Genomic DNA, 21,256 nt, shown 5'->3' on the forward strand with positions numbered 1-21,256 from the left:
CCAGGGAAGCAGGAGACCTGAACTCCTCTCAGATATTGGACTGCCCTACAAAGTTGTCAAAATGCAAACACAATTTGGGATGGTCTTTCACAGTCCAATCTACTTGCTGTGTAGCTTGGAAGAATTTGGTAACGTGCCTCTGAGCATATGGTGAGTGGTGGCAACACCTGTAATCAGCCCAAATGTTAGAAAGAAGATATGTCCTGTGCTGATCTTGTTTTAGCCGGGAGGAAGCAACATTATTAAGACAGTTGATATAGTTCAGATGGTCACTTTAAATATGTCTGATTTACTTTGCAATTTTAGTGAAGTTTTCTATAGGAAATCATTTTCTTTTGCTTTTGTTTCTATGAATATGTGAAGTACAGCAACACTTTGCAAAATTTATACTAAAAAAACTCCAAACATAATTGTGGAATAATGGCACTGACTTCTGCAAAATAGTCTCCAGTGGACCTCAGAAGTGTCTCAATTTGCAGAAGATAAAACAGTGGGAGGTGAAATATATTCTAGCAAAATTCTAGGTGTGCTCTATGTTTTTAATTGATTGTGAACACCTTGCCTTAAATAAAGTGGTTTAAACATAGCAGGCTGAAAACATGCATCCTCTTTTCCAACAACTAGAGTCATTGCTAAAGTAGCAACATATTGTAATCAGTCTGATTTTACATTAAACTCCAGTTTCAGGTCCAACTGTTAATGCACCCAAAATAGAAATAGACCATAACCTCCAGTTTGAAACAAAAAAGGCTATCTTCACCATCATGTGACATTGACCAATAAAAAGGCTTTGAAATTAATAAAAATAAATTTGACACAGATTTCTAGGATGAGTAATGAGGGAAATAAAATTTTCTAGTTTAGATTCTCTGTAGAAACATTAGTAACACAGGAAAGAAGCAAAGTAAGAACACCAACAAACATACAAAAATATAATTCTCCATCTTTGGAGATGGCAGGTGTTGCCACCACTCACCATATGCTCAGAGGCACTTGTTACCAAATTCTTCCAAGCTACACAGCAAGTGGATTGGATTGTGAAAGACCAACCCAAATTGTGTTTGCATTTTGACAACTTTGTAGGGCAGTCCAATATCTCAGAGAGGAGGTCAGGTCTCCTACTCCCCTGGTGCATTCACTATAGCTGCCCAATTTCCCTGTTTTTTAAAGTTTGGTAGAAATATCTGTGGGCTATAGGTACATTCTTAAACCGCAAGGTTTTTTGCCTATTAGTGAATATATTCATGTTCATCAATACTTTCCCTTAACATCTGCATTTTTGTACACATTGTTTAGTTGGAGAACCACAGCTCAAAATTCAGAGACATGTGAATTTCAAAGGATGGTTGTGATAGATTCACCTTCACATGCAAACTGAATCACATTTCTCGCCCGTCCTTACGCAGTCACGGTGGCAGGGGAGCAACAGGTGTCACCCCATGACTTTTGGCAGCCTGACGTGAAAGGCGTACAGAAGCCAACTGGGCCAGTAGTTGAACCTTAAAGGAAAAAGAATTGGGAACCAGAAAAAAACTAGAAACTAGAAATAATTTGGAGTCCCAGGTTTCTGCAGTAGCCAGGAGTGCTTTTGCACAATTAAGATTAGTGCGCCAATTGCACCCATTCCTTGAGCTGTCTGATCTGGCCACGGTGACACATGCCTTAGTTACATCCCGTTTAGATTACTGTAACGCGCTCTACGTCAGGCTGCCTCTGAAGACTGTTCGGAAACTTCAGTTGGTGCAACGTGCTGCAGCCAGAATGCTAACTGGGGCTGGTTACAGGGACCGTACTACCTCCCTGTTAAAAAAGTTCCACTGGTTGCCAGTCTGTTTCCAGACACAATTCAAAGTGCTGGTGTTGACCCATAAAGCCCTATACGGCTTAGGTCCAGGCTATTTATCAGACCGTATCTCCCTGCATGAGCCTGCCTGGACCCTGAGATCCTCAGGAGAGGCCCTTCTCTCAATACCCACATCTTCTCAAGTACGACTAGTGGGGACAAGTGAGAGGGCCTTTTCGGTGGCTGCCCCTAGGCTTAGGAATTCCCTTCCTAGGGAGGTATGAATGACCCCCTCTTTGCAGTCCTTCTGCCGACAAGCAAAGACCTTCCTATTCCAACAAGCCTTTGGCATTGAAGGCTAAGGATCGGGCGTGAAGGGTGCTGCGTTGCTCATGTCTATTATTTTTAAACTAGTTTGAACTCTTTTAGCTATATGTGTGTATGGTTTTAATATTGGAAATAGTTTAATCTTATTTTAATGTAGACTTTGTATGTTTTTAATTATACGTATTTTTTATCTGGAAGCCGCCGTGAGTTCCAGTTTTGGAAAAAGGGCGGAGTGTAAATAAAGACAATAATAATAAGATCATCATCATAATAATACTCAGTAGAAAATGATTTTTGAAAAGAAATATAAATATATCACTATCACAGCTGATTAATCAAAAATAGATGTAATCAATATATACAGCAACAACTGTTAAGGTAAAATATCACAAATACATAACCAATACGAAAACAGCTTATAAACTGAAATACCTCAACATGTGACCAAGCGATTCTATGGCTGTACCAGTGATCAGCCAAGCTGGGTACTGGCTAAGGGTCCCAGGGGGTGGGAAGGGCCTCTTACTGGCCCAGCCCTGCTGTGCTGCCATTCGCTGCCCTCTCCACCAGGCCCCCAGATGTTTTCCTGTGGTAAGCTGCCATGTCACTTGAATGGGAGCCAAGCTCAGCTTCCATCTGCAGTGGCCTCCTGCCATTTTAACTTGCCCCAAATGCAACGTTTTAGCTCACGGAGCTTTGCAATTGCTCGTGGCATTGTACTTTGGCTCATTTTAGATTATAGATGGTAGCCAAGTTCAGCATCCACTCCTGCCTGGTCCACTGTTGCAGCACAGAAAACATGAGTACTGTACCACCATCAGCGGGTGCAGTGCACAATCTGCCATCTTGTGTGGTATTCAGTGTCCCATTTCACCTTCATCCACACTTGGCTATTGTTTATTTTAAAGAAGCAGGTTACTAGCCCTCGTGAGGTGTTTTTTGGGAAAAGAATTTTCCTACACACTTTCCTGTCTTCCAGTCCCTTCTGTCCACAGCTTGATTTGTACCAACCAAGGGTCTGCCCTGGAACCAATTTTCAGGGCCTGGATTATGGTCTGCAACACATGAAGCAATAATCAATAGTCAACAAGGGAGACTCGAGTGTGTGAAGAGTGCATTTCCATCACTACTACACAAGAGCAACCAATCCTCAAGACATCTTAAGGGTGGGTCAGGTAGGGGCTAGAATGGGATTCTAATTCTATTTATTTATTTATTGCATTAAATTTATCTCTCACCTATTCTCCATAAAAGTTCAAGGTGGTGTATAATACCCACCATTTGCATCCTCACAACCCTACAAGGCAGATTAATGGGAGAGACGCTAGCCTAGGGTCACCCAATGGACTTTTTGACTGAATGGGAATTTGAACCTGGATCTCCTCTGTCCTAGTCCAAAAATTTAACCAGTGCACCACGCTGCCTCATTACATCATAAGACAAAAATTCTGCACCAAGAAAAGCTAGATTCTGCAACCCTCTTCTGCATTTTAAAAAATATTTTAGCCTAATTCATTCTAAGTCTGCTCATCAAGGCAACCAAGAGCCTCCCCTTACTTCAGGGATTCCACCAGCCATTGCCCTACATATTCAAGCTTAGCTTCTAGCCATGAAGACTAGGAAACTTTAACGCCTAACATACACATTCTGGAGAACTGCATCACACACCCACAGCCCTGCAGGGTTGGTGGTGGAGAAGGGGGACTTACCCTCTACAGAGGCACTCTTTAATTTCAAACATCCAGGAATGCAGTTGCTGATCGTCTCCAGCCTCAAATATAACATCCATGGAAGCATTCACCTATGGGAGAAAAGAAATATGACAGGAATTCTTCACAGTGTTGGGACAAAACCAGCCACAGTTCCAACAGGGCTGAAACGCCGGGGAAACGCCGGGGGGGGGGGTCCATCTAGACTGAGATCTTTAAAAAAAGCCCTAGGAATGTTCCTTGCTTCCTGGCTGGGTAAGGGTCTCACATGCAATTCCTTCTTGCCTCCACCTTAGAGAGCAGCCATAGCTCAGCGGCAGAGCACCTGCTTTTCATGCAGAAGGTCCCAGGTGCAATGTACCTGAGAGACCGTCTTATCCCTGAGATACCCAGTCGATCACTGCGCTCTGCAGGTGAGGGCCTCCTGCAGATACCATCTTATCAGGAGGTCCGTTCCTCACAACATAGGAAACGGACCTTTAGTGGGGCGGCACTTACCCTGTGGAATTCCCTCCCCTTAAATATTAGACAGGCGCCATCTCTGTTATCTTTTCAGTGCCTTTTGAAGACTGTCCTCTTTCAACAAGCCTTTTAAGCAGAGACATATCCCAGTCTGCATCTTTGCTGGAATTGCTTTTTAAGATTTTTTTTTAAAACAATATGCTTTTTTAAAGGTGTTTTAAAAGCATTTTAAAAAAAATGTTTTTAAAGTTGTTTTGTTTTGGTGTATTTTAGGGTCTGTTTTTATTATGTTTTGATGTGTTTTTAGCGCTTCTGTTTGCCACCCTGGGCTCCTGCTAGGAGGAAGGGCGGGATATAAATCAAATAAATAAATAAATCCCCGACAGCAGCTCCAGTTACAAAGAATCAGGTAGCAGGCAAGGGTGGGTGGGAAAGACTGTTCTCTGCCAGGAGTTGCTGGCCAGGAGTGTGGAAGGCACCAGGCAGAGGGCCATGGCACAGATTTCCAGGTGCTAGGTATAGGCACAGGTGCAAATGCAAGGCTCTGAGAAAGCAGAAATGGGAGGAGGCCCAGTGCAAAACTCCTGGGGTTCGGCTCCCCTGACCCACCTGCTAACAACTCGGCTGCCAATCAGATTAGGCAATACTGGGCTAAATGGACCAATAGCCTGACCTCATATAAAGCAGGTTCCTATTTCCATCACTAGCTTCTCACCCTTAGACCTGGATTTCCAGGCAACTTCACAGAATGGCAGTTCTGTCTCAGAACATGAACACACACACCCCGGCCCAAACAATTATAACCTGGGGGAGAATTCTACCTCCAGGCAACGGCCACAACAACAAGACCCAAAGCAGCATGCACTCAGCTCTCCTACCTATGGCGCCCCCTCCCGTAAGCGCAGTTGCCGCAAAAGAAAGCGCAGTTGCCTTTGTACCTTGAGCACAAAGGTGTCCATGTCGTCAGGCATCTCCAGGCGAGTGCAGCGCCGGATATCTTGGATTGCCGAACAGGCGGTTTGCAGCTTTGGCCTCGAACTCTGCAGAGAGAAGCAGTCACGGTGAGTCAAGTCCACACACTGGTTGTACCAGTTTTGGAAACATCTGGAGGGTGCCAGGCTGGCGACGGTTACATCACAGGAACCAAAAAACAACCCATAAAAGCCAAGGTGGCGGCTTTTATTTTTTTTACTATTTCTTTCATTAAAATATTTATTTGCCACCTGTTATGTGGGCCTCTTGAGGCAGTGTACAACGATATCATAAAATATAGTCCAATCAAAAGCATTAAAATAAACAAATAAGGCAGACAGTTCAAAGATCCCATCAGTAGCCAGCAAAAGCCATGGTACAGGAAAAAGGTTTTCTATTTATTTATTTATTATTAGAATTTATTTCCCATCCTTTACCCAGAGGTCCCAGGGCAACGTACAATAATTTTAAAACACATAATTAAAACAGTTATAAGCAACCTAAATAACTTCACAGATAATAGGGGAGGGGGTCCTATATATCTCTCATATGTCGAAGGTCAGGGTAAAGAGGTGCATGTTCAGCATTCGCCAAAAGATGTACAATGAAGTTGTCATGTTTTAACGTGTCAGAAATGCATTGCCACTAGGACACACACACACCCTGCTTGAATCGAAAAGCCCAGTGCTCTGTCTCTGAGTGAAAGTAGTCAGCCAAGATGCCTCTGGGAGATACAGATGCAAGACAAGTGGGTCCCCAGTAGTTGGCATTCAGAGGCAGACAGACTCAGAATATGGAAGCTTTGTGCATCATCACCAACAGACATCGATAAAACAAGTTTACAGAGGACACAGCCATCTAAGCCTGCGGGCATCACCACAACTTGGGGAAGGACCTTAGCTCAGTGGCAGGATCTTTGCTTGACATGCAGAAGATGCTGGATTCACTGAGAGACCCCTTGACATCCGGAGAGCCATTGCCAGTCAATATGATACTGCTGAGCAAGATGGATCAATGGCAACTTCCTACAATAATGTTGGATATTAATTACAGGCAATGTGGGGGGAAACATCTGTCTATGCTCTCCACACCATTTATAATTTTGTATCCTCTTAATCATGTTTGAAATGGACTGCCTTCAAGTCGATCCCGACTTATGGCGACCCTATGAATAGGGATTTCATGGTTACCATTGCCTCCCTCTGAGGCTAGTCCTCCCAGCTGGCTAGGGCCTGCTCAGCTTGCCACAGCGGCACAAGCCAGCCCCTTCCTTGTCCGCAACTGCCAGCTGGGGGGCAACTTGGGACTCTGCCGCTTGCCCACGGCTGCACAGGTGGCAGGGCACGTAACCCCTGAGCCACTCACTGTGGGGTGATCTTTAAAAAAAGGTAAAGGTGTCCCCACACTTGTAGTACGAGTCGTTTCCGACTCTTAGGGTGACGTCTTGCGACGTTTACTATTCAGATCGTATATATGGGGTGGGATTGCCAGTTCCGTCCCCGGCCTTTCTTTACCCCCCAGCATATGCCAGGTACCGACCATGGATGGATGGAAGGCTGAGTGGACCTCGACCCCTTTTACCAGAGATTCGACTTCCTCCTTTCGTTGGAATCGAACTCCGGCCGTGAGCAGAGCTTCGGCTGTGTTACCGCCGCTTCACGAGTGGGGATTTGAACGCACAGACTCTGGACTCCCAGCCAGGCTCTCCTTTTTCTTTACTCCCAAAACCAATACGTTCCAGAACACATCAGTCTTTCCTCCTAGGAAAGGTGTCCCTAGTGCTTTGGTTGGTTGATTACATATTTTTAAGATTGCTTTGTTTGCATTTTTTAAGAACAAAATCATGTCACAATCGAAAGGAATTCTGCACATGCTCAGACAGTAAAACTACCAATGTTTTGGACAATGGCTTCCATCTGCCCCAGCTGAGGCTGACGGCAGTTTTAGTCCAGAACTTCTGTAGGACGCTGGGTTAGGAATGGTTGCTCTTCGCTGTATCTTCCATTTCCAGGACAACTTCTCCCATTAATGGCTCTCCAAGCGAGCAAGGAGAAGCAAATCCAGCAGTTTCCACTCCCAGTGGCTCCAAGAGACACCGTACATTTTAAAACACCCTTCCTCTGACACAGAGCAACAAATGCAGATGCTGGGAATGTAAGCTGTTGCTGCAAGCCACAGACAAAGCTGGCAGCCTTCTTAGAAACTGGATTTTCCACCCAGAGAAGCAACAGCAAGGGGAAGGAATCGGAGCCTCCCACTTTGCACAGTAAGGGAAGAAGCTTTGACTTTTGGACAGAGAATTTCTGGGCCAGCCACCTCCACCCCCAGTACAAGTTCTGCACACCAGATTTCCCCATGGCTAGTACAGAGTACATCGATTTTCTCCGTCGTTCCTGGCCTTAGTTGAAAAGTTATGCCAGAATCCAGCAGCCTCTATGGCTTTTCCTCTCTGGAACCAAAGGTCCGCATGATGATGCCAAACATATATGGCACTGCAAAAAGTTGAACAGTCACAGTTACTGGCGGGCTGCCCAGCTTAGACTCAAAGGGGCTTCAACAGTGGTGGGATGGGCAGAGACGCCTGATAACCCCACCCCCATTTCTAGTAATACCCCCAGTGGTGCAGTCGTCCAGGGTCTCAGGGGATCTTAGACCCCTTACTTTTTTGGGAACAGGGTCCCAATGTCTCCAGCATCCTATGAGCCAATCAGCATGAGTGTGTTAGCCACAGAGAAGAGACGTCTCAATTTGCCACTACATTGTTGAATACACCTGTCAGTCTCGCAATGAGATGCCACAGGTAGCAGGATCACTAAAGATCTCCCTTCAGGAAACACCTGATCACTGTCAGAGCTTTCCCCAACCAGAAAAAACAGTCCAGGATGAATGATACAGGATAAGCAGGAAATGTTTCCTTAGAGGGAGTTAATGGTTGGGAGGCAGGCAGAAATAGGAATGTTTGGTGGGAAAAACTGTATGAGAACAGGAATTTCTTAAATTTATATCCTGCCCTTCGTCCCAGTCGGTACCCAGGATGGCAAGGAAAACACTAAAAGCACTCCAAAGCAATTTAAAAACAAAAGACTTTAAAACGTGTTAAAGCATCTTTAAAGACGTATTAAAGCAAAACATCTTTGCTGGACTCCATCTCCCAGTAGCCCCACCCAGCATGGCTAACAGTCAGGGCGGATGGAAGGTGCAGCCCAGCAATATGGACATCTGGAAGGCTGTCGCTTACCCTGAGCTATGGGCTGGGGAAAACAAAGGCTCCTGGATGAATGTATGAGAATAGATATCTGTCTTAACGTGACTGTGGCTGAGCCTTTCCAAAGTACTCACAGAGGAAAGCTAAATTCCACAGCTTGTACAAATGATGTGGATTATTTCTTGTTCTGCATAATTGTATTCTGCTTTTGCTGACCACGAGAACCCCAAAATCCTGCCCCTTGGCCATTCATAATCCTAATTAGCCCGCTCCAGCTTTGAGGTTTCCTCCAGTAACCCATATGTTTTCCAGCTTATAATTTGCAGCCAGTCACAGGACTAGAACCTTGGATTTATTGTTTTTAAAATCTTTTCAGCTGAGATTCTCATGACACTGCCCTCAATGCCCAATACCAGTTCCAATGCCCAAAGGGTTGTGACTGCAGAACATAGAAAACTCCTGATCAGTGGATTAGATTCCACTCAACGTCAAATACGTCAGAACGGTCTTTTGGAGGGGCTGAAGGAGCAAACACGGAGAAGGGAGTGCATTCTTGCAGCCGCGGTCCCCATCCACCCTGCTCCAGGTGCAGCAAGGCCACCTCTCCGGCTAATTATGCCACCCAGAAAAACCAGGAGGGAAACTGAGGCAACAGCTGGGAACCACTTTCCCATCTGATGCTGCAGGACTGGCCCAAAATCGGTCCCTTACTGAGAGCTGGCAACCAGGCACGGAGAGCTAAAGGAAGGCAGGAAGCCTCACAACGCAATCAGTTGAGCAGACAGACCGTTTCCAGTCTCAGCTGATGAAGCGCTTGGATTTTTCCACAGACAAGAACCTCAGAAATTCTCTTGGCTGGGCAGGGTGGTGTGACTCACTGGCATTTAACAAGCCGCCGGTGAAGAAATGAACCACTCAGGGTCAGAGCTGTTAACAGAGAGGCACTTGGTGGCCAACAGAGTCCCAGCCAAACCCAAGGCCTGCTGAATCCTGGCAAGACCCCACCCCACAAAGGCTGGGGAACAGGGGAAGGCAGGCTCTCTGTTGGAGGGAGGAAAGCAGCAACAAAATAAAACACATTTTTTTAAAAAAAGTCCTACAGCAGCAACAGCAGAGGAAACTCCACAGCTGCTTGAGATTCCAGCATCTGTGAAACCGCTCACAGATAGAGCGCTGCAGAAAGTCATCCAGGAAATGGGAGAAGGATGCATTGTCCCCAAACAGAAGTTGCAAGAAAGCAGAAGGCCTCCGCTTGCAACGGAAGTGGGGGAGGCTGAAGAGTGCACAATACGGGCCCCACAAAACCTCTCGCCCACGTCCTGGAGTAAGCGCCGGGACACGGGCTTGATCCCACCGTCCAGACAGTATTCTCAAGGCAGCAAACGTACCTGTCATTAACACAACAGGGCAAACCGTTGCAATGTTGTTTAAAAACAGCTGCAATCTAGAAGCCCGGCTGGGGAGAGGAGAGATGGTTTTGACCTGGCATCTAACAGATGCCAACTTGGCACCAGGCACACCGGTATGGGAAGTTTCAAGCTGCCACCGCCAAGATCCTGTCTCTGGTACCTCCCACACACACACACACTCCAGAAGACAAGGGACCTGAAGTCAGGCCTCTAATACAATCTCAGGAACCAGAAGGCTGATGCGCACCAGGTAAGCCCTTTGTTGTGCTAAGCGGAACAGGAACAGCCTGTTCCTTTGCCACTGAGCAACCACAGTCAGTGCCTACATAGGAAGCCGCCTTCTATCCCTCTAGCGCAGTGCTGTCTCCACTGGCTGGCAGAGGTTCCCCAGGATTTCAGACAGGGAGTCTCTCCCAGGGCTGCCCAGAGGTTGAACCTGGAAGATTTCACACACAAAGCAGGCACTCTGAGCCTGAAAACAATGTAAAATCCTAAACTTCCTGGTTCTGAATAAAAGGCTGAATTAAACAGGGACTCAGGGAGGCACCTTGCACGAGTCCAATCAAGACGTAGCACACTGACTGGCAGCAGCTCTCAGGGGCTTCAGGCTAGGATCTTTCCTGGCCTACCTGGAAATGCCAGGATTGAACCTGGGACCTTTTCAGCTCCTACCGAGCTGCCGCCTCTTCCTTCCCAAGGATTTTAGGACACAATGTGAGATTTCAGATCCTTCCCTTGATCAGCAGCTCCTTCCCATTAGAGATAGCAATGCGGGGGGGGGGGGAAGAAAAGATGGGCTGGATTTACTCGGCCAAAGAGACGTCCCTTGTGCAAGACAGAAAAGAATAATTTAAAAAACATTCTCCATTTCAGCTGCGTTTCTTATCTTCTTCTCCAGAATGGAACAGGGGAAGACCGGAACATGTCTGACACCAGATCAGGCTATTTCTCCACCTGGTTCACAGGCGTTCGACTGGAATGGCAGCCGCTCTACAGGCAGGGAGGGGCCACAAGTGTGAGATGCAGGGGGCTGCGCAGGGGGGCCTTCTGCATACCAAGCGGGTGCCCTGCCACACAGCTAAGGCCCCGCGCCATATACAAAGCAAATCCTTCCATTGCAAAGGGGAGTTTGAGACGCAAATGTTACAAGTCTGTACGTTATGCAAACTTTCACCGATAGCTGGGATGCTCAACTTCAGCCAGGAAGGGAGGGCTGAGTTGGCGATCAGCTGGGCTGCCTGGGGTCCCCAACACAAGACTTCATTAAAAAAAAAAACCCTACAAAATGCATCTTCTCATATATTTATTTATTTGGTTACAATGTTTCTATCCTTAAGCGCAGATTAAGGTGCCTCCTACTGGGAGGAAGGGCGGGATATAAATTGAATAAAGAATGATAATAACAACAATAACAATACTAATAAATTGGGTCCCTAGCCCTTTTTTGGCCCGGAGCAACATCTGGAAATCTAGCTGCAGTGGGTGCCACAAAGTGCTATTTCATAGAAGAAAAACTGGCCATGCTCAGCACGCACACACACAAGTCAAAATACCTACACAAATGAAAAAGTAGGCATCCCCCCCCCAAAGACCTCAGATAACTGCCTAACCATGATGGGAGCTGTAGTCCAACAACCTCCGGAGGACAAAAGGTTCCCCATCTCTGCGCGATAGCCTTTGATATTCAGAGATATACTACCCCTGGACATGGAAGTTCCATTTAGCCATCACTGCAGAGAGCCACTGACTGACCTTATCTATCAACAAATTTGTCCCCTGTAAAGTAGGGATGGGGAACCTGTGGCCTTCCAGATGTTGTCACACTCCAACTCCCATCAGCCCCAGCCAACATCTGGAGGGCTACAGGTTCCCCAACGTGCTTTAAAGCCATCTAAGCATGAGAGAAGAACGGGTGGCAAAGGCTGTGTGGGCCAACTGGAAAGAATCTGTGGCTCAGAGTGAGCCCGTCACACACCTGTCCAGCAAAACGCCCCCTTCATTTTTCGCTGTTGGAATTTTGACTGTTCTTTTGTGCACATTTTACACGGTAAAATGCCATTGATGGGGCACCACCTGGCTGTCGGCGTCATCTTTAATCATCAACAGCAGCAGCAACCATACTACATTCTAGGTATTGGGCAAGTTGGCAGCGCTGGGGGGCGCGGGGAGAGAACAATCGGATTTCCTTTTGCCATGGAAGGGGATGTGGCGACAGCTCCCAAAATATCCCAGCTCCCTCCCCTAACTGGGAAAAATGCGCTTCTGCTTTCCATCTGTGTCACGCTGTTTTCGTTTCCCGGTTCTGTAGCCTTCTGAGGTTTGTGGGCCGATGAGTCACTCAGCCCCCTTTGCGATTTGGAGCCAAATGCAGCAACAGCTTGTGAAGGGGGGTGGGGGGGGTGGGCTCAGACCGGTCAGCTCTTCTCAGAAAGACGGCAGGGACTGGGCCAGGGTTGGCGTGGGGAGGGCGAGGAAGAGGTCACTCCCAGCCTTAGGAGTGGCTCTCTCTCGGCTCCCCCCAGGGCAAGGGACACCATTTTTGCCTCTGCTTTTTTCCAACAGAGACAGCAAAGGAGAGGCCTTCCCTCCTTTCCGGAGAAATGGATAACAAAATAAAGTAAAATAATAATTAAAATAAAATAGAATGGAAAAGCCAAAGCAACGTGAATGGAATGGCAAGGAAGCACCTGTGGATCCCGCAGGCAAAGGACCTCTCTGGGCTTGGAAAATCCAAATGTGCCCCGGCTAAGAAGAGGCAACTGGAAGAGGCCCCAAAGTAGCGAGCTGAGTTCTCCACTTGCCTAAATACAGAGGACAGGAAACATTTCTTCCCGGCCCATTTGACTCGGGCTGCGTGTCGTTCACTCATGGCAAGCCACTCAGCTGCAGCTGTGGAACAAATCTGAATGCTCCCCCAGGGTTAAAAATGCTTTTGAAATGTCTGCATGTAGAAATCTAGCACACCAAGGAGAGAGTATCTAGGTCAGCCCCCTCCTGCTGTACTCATTTTTCTACTTGCCAGGAGATTATTCAACATCAGAGATCATGCAAGCACAGCGAATGGTCTGGAAACCATATAAGGTCTCTGTAGCTCTTGGCTGTTTTTTCTTCATTACAGCGCATGGCACGGCATGACCCAATCTCACTGTGCTGTTGCATATCTCCTCACCGACACACAGGTGCCCAGCATGATGTTGCCATGGTATCGTTTCCATCAGCCCTGAGCTTATGTGTATTGGTCCTCAGGACCAAACAGAGGGCATGGATGCCAGGGAACTCCACCAGGGTTAGTTGAATATGGCACACAGGCCTGATGTCATCAGGGTCTATCACACAGCGCTCAGCTGCCATTTTGTTTTGCCCAGTGCCCAAAACCATTTGTACACCTGGCAGCACATCATTGTGCGAGGAAGTCTTGCCGACAAAGTTCCTAAACTAATTTGGGAAGGTGCATGATCAAAGCTTGGCATAATCCATAAAACCTGGAAATTCAATTTTTTTGTCCAAGGCTTTTGTACCCAAGCCTGGGGGCCCTGAATCCAAATCCTGGGCTACATGGCTCTATGGAGAGGATCAACACAAATGTATCAAATTCACACTTTGTAACACAGTATGAGAACCAAATCCTTCAAAACCACACTTATCCAAATTCTGCAATGCAGTTCTCCAACCAAACATTGTTTACAAAAATGCATGTATTAGGGGAAAGCATGCATAAAAATGCCATTGTGAAAATAGTATTAAAATGCATTATATTAGGGGAAACGGCTTGCAAAAATGCATACATTAGTCAAAAACGCATGAAAATTGTATTTATTGGGAGAAATTTGAACTAAAATGCTGCAGAAATTTCATGAAGGTTTTTTTTTAATTGCAAACTGGTGCAGAAATTTGGAGGACTGAACTTAAGATGGGAAAAGGGAGAAACTGGGAGATCCGAAACGGGCAGATCCCTTCCACTCCTAGTTCTGAGTAAAAGCCACTGAGCTTTGTCTAAAGTTGCTTTGCAGTTCCTCAAAATGAAACGCCCGGAAAACAGGCAGACAGGAGAGCCCAGGGCCGGGACAGCGAACACGTTTGGTTGGTAGAGATAAAGAGGCCAGCAGGCAGCAGAGTTACCAGGCTCTGCAAGAAAACAGAACAGGGTGTCCTTTCAACACGCAAAACACAAACATGCCATACTCTCCGATGGCATCAGACAGGCCCCGCAGGATCCAGCCAGGGCTCACATTTTCCCAGTTTAGAGATGCTGAAATGGATGTGCGACAGCGGATGAGAAAATGCGGCCTTCTCAAAGATGGGAGAGGTGTGGGAAATTTTAAAAAAGGAACAGGAAGCCGGGCAGGCAAAAGGCGCAGAGAGCTGTAAAGCACACAGGGACTCCTGGGCAAATTAACAGAAATGTAAAGCGATTTGTGGTCACCTGCCCTCTCATTTAGCAGCGGCAAAGGGCAGTGAAGGAAAGTTGCCGCTATTTCAACAGCCGATTTTGAAGTTAACAATCCAGCTGGTTATCCAGTTACTCTCATGACAACACATCGTGGCGTTCAGAGCAATTGCAGGAAGCCAGAATGAGAGGAAACGCAATGAAATGTAACCTGTCAAGACACGCTAGGGCAGCCTTCTCCAAGCGGTGCCCTTCAGCTGTCTGGGGTGATAATTCCCACCAGCCCCAGCCAAGCACGGCCACAGAAAGTCTCTACAGGCCCAGCCAACAACCCCCTCCCCAGGCCCCACTCTGGCATGCCTCGAGGGCTTGTGCCTGGCCCCGAATCATGGCAACGCCTCTTCCTTCCTTGGATGGGGAATGGAGAAGAGGGCGGCTGGGGAGAAACTTCCGACTTCTGCGTGGTTGACGTGTAGCCTCCTGCACCTCAAGAAAAGCCGTGCAGCACCTGGAACAGGCCAAAGGCCCATCTGGGCCAGGAACCTCTTCCCACAGTGGCCAACCAGAAGCCTCTTCTGGGAAGCCGGCAAGCAGAACCGGAGCGCCACCACGGCGCTCCACCCGACAGAGATCCCTGGCAACTGGCATTCAGAGGCAGGCAAAAGCCGAGAGTCACATCGTGAAAGCATGCCTCCCCGCTCCACAGAGCTCTGCAGCGCAGAATCAGGCCTCTTCATCATCACAAGACACGAGACGTGTCATGGTGCGGTGGGTTCCTTAGGCTATCAGACTGGGACCAGGGTGCTGGTCCCCATTCAGCCACAAAGCTTGCCGAGTGACATGTGGCAGCAGTCACACTCTCTCTCGGTTGAGTCCACCACACAGGGTTGTTGTGCAGCAGGGCAGTGGCAAACTCAGAAGTGCAGGGTCCCTTCATCACGGTCACGCCACGCCCCTTCACTGCCACAAACACTTTCCCTCGCCTCCCTTGCTCTCCCCATCATCTAGCGAGTCACATTCCACTGCAACAGACATCCCTAGGAGGCAATCGGCATGAAAGGAAAAGCTGTTGGGTTAGCTACTGCGAAGAGTCTTCTCAACAGCTGACTCACCTTTCACTCTGACTGGATCCAATTGGCACGAAAGGACAAGGGCTCTTCACAGTGGCCAACACACTCCTCTTTCATGCTGATTGGCTCCTACATAGACCTGGCTGGGGTGCTGATTCCAAAAAAGCAAGGGGACAATGACCCCCCGCAACCCCAGCTGACTAAACCCCTATTGTTGTGAGAATAAAATGGGGGAGTACAGCACCTTGCATGCTTTATAGGAAAAGGCAGCATAGCAATGGGATGGAAGGACAGACAGAGGAGCACTGGCCACCCTTTTTGACTGGGAGGAAGACAGATGGTGCTTTTGCCTGATCAGCAGGGGACGCGGCGGAAGATGCTCCGTACAGCATATTCTTTTCAAAGACAGAGACAGGAGCAGGATTTGGGGGGGGGTGATATAAGGAAGGGCAGAAGAAGATGGACCCCATATAAATCAGTCAGCTACAGGTTTAGTTCATCAACAGGAAGATGCAATTTTATTTCTTAGAGCAAGTTAGGGGCAAACCTGCTGATTTTTTAAATAAAAGCTGTTTTGAGGCTGGCACATTAGTGTGATTTGGTGTATATGTTAGCCATGCCTTTTCCTTTCTGACAGTGAATGCCAACTCTTAAAATTACAAATCCGTCCCTCATTTCCATTTGAGCTTTTTGCAATAAGCAGACTTTATTTATATTGAAAGTCAATTAGTAGGCAGTCGATGCATGCACTAAAAATTCTTCACGTCGGCTGAAAGCCCTAAAAATAAAGAAACCTGTCAGATCAGATGTTGGAGGGGGACAGAAGCTCAACATTCAACCACACAGGCCAGGATTGACTGTCAGAAGCAAGAGCTGGTTTCACAATGACCAAAAAAAAGGGGTACAAACCCCCAAGCAGACACTTCCACAAAACCCCGCCAGCCTCCAGAGCACGCAGCTTTCGTTTCCTCTACCCCACAAGAGAAATGGGTCAGTGAGATCGAACTGATACTCAAAGAGGATTCACTTGCAGAGCACGGACCAGCCCTCCTCCCTTGCCTGACTCCCAATTGTCTAACAATACCAACCAGACAGGAAGCTGCCTTATACCATTGGTCCCGCTAGCTCAGTCTGGTCTACACTGACTGGCAGCTACCAGGAGAGGCCAAGGGTTGAACCTGGGGCCTTCTGCACGCAAAGCAGGTGCTCTGCCACTGAACTAAGATCTTTTCCCCAACAAAAAGGCTTTTAAGTGGGGGAAGACCTTGTAAATTAGGCTGCAGAGATGAAAAAAGCTGAGAGGGAAAACCTGGCATGGAATTTCATGGGACAGGAAGATCTGCAAGATCAGTTGCAGGGCGTTGAAAACAAATTCCTGACCTGGGCTAAGCAGAGGCACCCTGTTCTTTAATTCTAAGAATACGCCCCCCCGCCTCAGCCGATCTGCCCCTGGCTCCAGTGGGTGGATCTCGAGGGTCTCACAAAAGAACCAACACAAACTAGATCATGCAAGGCTGCTGTTTGCCCACCTTGCTTTAGAACGCATTAATGCCACAGCTGTCCCAAAGTCATGACTGAACGAGTCATGCTGGGCCCTCACCACAGGCAACAAGTCAGCAGGGACTCAGCTGTTCAGGCGTGCAGCCATGCGCAGAGCAGATAGTGAGGATTTTGCCCTTGTTTAGTACTTTTTTTTAATAAAATTGTTACAGTTCAACACATTCCAAAAATATAACACAGAGCATTAAAGAACATGCAGAGCAACAGAAACATTTATTTGTGACATTTATATCCCACTTTTCCCCCAGGGAGCTTAAGGCAGAGACCACAGCTTGCCCATTTTTACCATTGTGACAACCCTGTGAGGTAGGTTAGACTGGTGCAAGGTTACCCAGTCAACTTTTAAGGCAGAGTGAGGATTTGAATTTGGATCTTCCCAGCCCCACTTTAGTGCACTAACCACAACTCACACTGGCTCTGTTGTGGTTCCTGAGCCCCGCTTACAACTTGTTTCACAGGTTTCACAGGCCCCAATTGTTCACCCGATTCATCCCCACCCTGGGAATTAGGACCAGAGCAAGTTAAGAACAGCGGTGGGGGCTTTTAAGAGGACAACTGCTGCAAGAGTCCGTGCACACTGCTCAGAGGAAGGATCTGTGCTCAGTCTTCCATGAAGAAGCAGAGGCAGCTGGTGACTCCATGTCAGTAGGGCAGTGGAATCCACTCCGGGTTTTAGTCCAAACTTTCAAGGAGCTGTCCAACGTGCTTCTGCCACCACCAGGCGCCACTGTGTCAAAGGTCCCAGCTTGTCAGGATCCCACCCAATAAGGATCCCAGGCAGTGCTCTTCAGGCGTGGAACCCCACAGAGCCTAGCTAGTGATGTGGAAGAACTTGCTATAAGCCTAAGGAAGCCTGAACTGAAGCATCTAGTCTCGCCTGCATCTGCAACAGGGGAAGGGAGGAGAAATTTGATTCTGTTCACACTTAAAGCCAAATTGATCAAATCTGCACTTTCTGAAACAATAAGAGAACCAAAACACAGCCATCCTTCAAAATCTGCACTTACCCAACATTTTGCAATGCAGTTCTCCAGCCAAACCATGTTTGCAAAAATTCATATGTTAGGGGAAATGTGTATAGAAATGATAGCATACAAAAATGCATTATATTAGGAGAAATTGCTTGCAAAAATGTGTTCATTGGTCAAAACTAAAGACAAAAATGTGTTTATCGGGAATAATTACCATTAAAATGCTGAATAATTTTCATGAGGATTTAAAAAAAACACAGCAAATTGCTGTAGAACTGACTTTAAGACTGGAAAAATGAGACAGTGAGAGAACCAAAATTGACAGATCTTTCCATCCCTACCCCCAACAACTACCACATCCTATATCCTGTGCCTCAGACCCAGATTCTCCCCCTTCACCTCCCAAACCTCAGCAGCAAAAACAACACCAGCTCCTCTGGGAACCCCAGAATCAACACAATCGCACTCCATTTGGCTGCCAGCAAGGCAGGGATCCCTTGGAAGGAGAAATCAGAGAACATCCAGCTGTGAAAACCATGGTCCGGTAGATGATGGAGGGCCATCCTGGTGCCCTCCAGGTGTTTTCGGATCGGAGTCCAGCTCCCATCAGCAGTGGAGACTGGTGACTCCGATGCCAGTGGGAGAGTGAATCCGCTCTGGGTTTTAGTCCAAACTGTCAAGGAGCTGTCCAAAGTGATTTCAAAGTTCCTGGCTGCTGCTGACAGAGCAAAATGTTAATAAAGTAAAGTGTCTGGATTTCCTCACCCGACCAGCAGCGTTCAGTGGAGGGGTGTGCTTTGCTGTGGTAGGCTGCGGGCACAGGACCAACAGTTGGTAGCAAGCACAGCTGAGTTCAGTGCAGCTCACTCCTAGGACACCATTAAGAGGACTGAGGTCACGCTGATACTAATAGAATGGGTACGATGCAACATGCGCTCCTGATCCTGGGCTGTGTATATGCTTGTACACATGCCTTGAGAAAGGCAGAGCTCTGAATGCTGTCAGGATGAGCTCCTACACTTCAAAATCACCATTGGCTATTGCTGTATTTTCTACTCTGACTGCCAGCAGCTCTCCAGGGCCTCTTGCAGAGCGAGGATTTTCTCATCACCTGCTAGCCGATTCTTTTTTAACTGCAGATGCCATCAGGGATCGAATCCAGCGCCTTCTGCATGCAAATTAGGTGCTGTACCACTGAGATATTTGTCCTCATCTCAGGAGGCAACATACCTCGTGGCCAGAAATACAAGGAAACTCTTGTCAGACAGTTCTTAGGCATCTCATGCCAAAGAGTTTGCATTTAAAAAAAAAAATTCCAGAGAGGAAATTGGAAATGATCTGCTAGTAGACAACCAAAGAAATCTTGAAGGAAACGCTGTGGGCTGGGATGAACAGGAGGAAGGCAACCTTGGCTTTTAAGCAGAACTAGAATATAACAGAGAACACAAGAAGTGCATTGCGGCCACAGGGATGCTTCAAAATCAATTGCTCCTTTAGATCAATCACTGTATCAGAAAGCAGCTTTGAATCATAACTTTCAAAAGAAAATTTCAGAATTAGGAGGCTTTGGGTTTTCCTTCTGAAAGGAAGAGGCCGGTGTAATCATTGAAATGAGAAAAAAAAAGGTTTTTCAGTTATTATGATGGTTTCGTTTTCAGTGATCAAGCAAGCAAATATATCTTACACTGAAGCCAGTTCCCCAATATCCCAGCCTCCTCTCCTTACATCAGTGTGAGGGAATTCCATCCCTATCCATGGCCACAGATAAAAGGATATTTCAGGGGAGCAGCCTTTAAATTGGGGTCTCAAGAGAGTGTCCTGGAGATTGTGATTGCGTGTGTGTGTTTTAATGTCTGCTAACTGACACACAACTTGAGCAGAGGAGAATAGCACTAAGAGGGTGCTACACTTTCAAAGCAGGGCTGGGGACTCTGGAAAGCTGATGGAGTTCAATGACATGTGGAGTGCCACAGGTTCCCGGCCCCTAATTTAAAGCAACCTCAGTTTTTCCGAAAGGGAGATGCTTGAAGCTCCCCACAGCTACTTCTCGCAAACCAAAAAATCCAAAAACAACAATCCTACCACAGCCCTTTCCTCTCCTTCACTAGCTGCATTCAGGCTGCCAAGTAGATGAAGTACGCCTGGTAGCTAGAAGCCAACAGCCACCAAGGCTCATCAAAAGCAACATCTTGCAGCCATCAGTGAAAGTAAGGAGCCGTCTTCTACAGAGTCAGACCATTGGTCTGTCTGCCTCAATACTTTCTACACTAACTGGCAGCAGCTCTCTGGGGTTTAGGCGGGGAACTTTCTCAGCCTTACCTGGAAATGCCAGGGGCTGAACCGGGGACTCTGCATACAAAGCAGATGTTCTGCCACTAAGCGACAGCCCATCTCTGTTCAGTAAAACCAAATTCCTGTCTGCAGGGCGATAATAATATGATCTGCTAATTTAAACATGTGTGGCCCGTGTGAAAAACCAATGAAATTAAAAACAAACAAAAATCTGGGGAGAGAGACATGGCCGTCTGAACCCCAAATGCACACCCCCATCCACTAGGAAGCATTGCCCCTTTCATCTCAGAAGCTGCTGTTGCATCACGTTCTCTCTGAAGAGCAAAGGAACTGGTTCCAAGAAGCTGCAATTCAGAGAAATAACAACCTCAGAGCTGCCCAGAACTGAGAACACTGCAAGGGGCGGGGCGGGGGGGAGACGGCAGAGAAGAGTCCAGGGGATAAATTAAGAGCAGAGAAAGAAATAAAATTTTAAAAAGCAAAAAAGGGAAGTGATGCATCCCAGCGATAAGGCGGGTAGCTAGTCCACCGGTCACAGTGTGCAGGCATGCATCAGAAGCAGCGGGGAGGGAGGCGCTGGGTTTTGCACACCCGCGCTGCAGATATTTGGATGAGATCTGGAGTCACAGCAAGAAAGGGCCATTTCCACATCAGCAAAAATTAAGGGACGTTTTAGGGTGCTTCCTCCGACGCCTCTCCAGCAACAGTGGGAGATGAAAGAGGCTGATATGATCAGGCTTCGAAACCCCAGGTGTGGTCCAAGCTGCCTACACGTGCCAGTTGCCTCTCGTACGGAAGAGCTTCTAAGTCTCAGCCTGTAGCTTTACCCACTGACCCAAGAGACACACACTGCTCTGAGCAGAAAAACACACCAAGTTCCACCAGAGCACTTGGCAAAAGAAAGCATCCTGCCCAAATAATAAAGCTGAGCCAAGCTTCCAGTCCTCTCTGCCTGGGCTTACCCTGAAACATCTGAAGTCACAACAAAGATGAATGACGTTTTAAGAATGTGCCAGAAGAGGGTGGCTGGCAGGGCGGAGAAAGGGGTGAGATCTATATGTAATAAAATGAATAAAATGGATTTGATCCTATCGTAGCTTCCTCTGGGG

The 21,256-nt window shown here is 47.3% G+C and overlaps 1 protein-coding gene across 4 annotated transcripts in view; it reads right to left on the minus strand.

Annotated features, from left to right (window-relative positions):
- Positions 1–21,256, minus strand: part of SH2B3 (SH2B adaptor protein 3) — a 76,845-nt gene that overhangs the window by 13,761 nt on the left and 41,828 nt on the right. For all 4 annotated transcript variants that reach the window (XM_061602765.1, XM_061602767.1, XM_061602766.1 and 1 more), the window contains exons 3-4: positions 5,220–5,321; positions 3,820–3,911 (exon numbers count right to left, since the gene is read on the minus strand). In XM_061602765.1, the coding sequence (XP_061458749.1) occupies positions 3,820–3,911; positions 5,220–5,321 (194 nt within the window). The remainder of the gene's footprint in view (positions 1–3,819; positions 3,912–5,219; positions 5,322–21,256) is intronic.

This window comes from Rhineura floridana, chromosome 19 (assembly GCF_030035675.1).
Source record: "Rhineura floridana isolate rRhiFlo1 chromosome 19, rRhiFlo1.hap2, whole genome shotgun sequence".
Classification (NCBI taxonomy): Eukaryota; Metazoa; Chordata; class Lepidosauria; order Squamata; family Rhineuridae; genus Rhineura; species Rhineura floridana.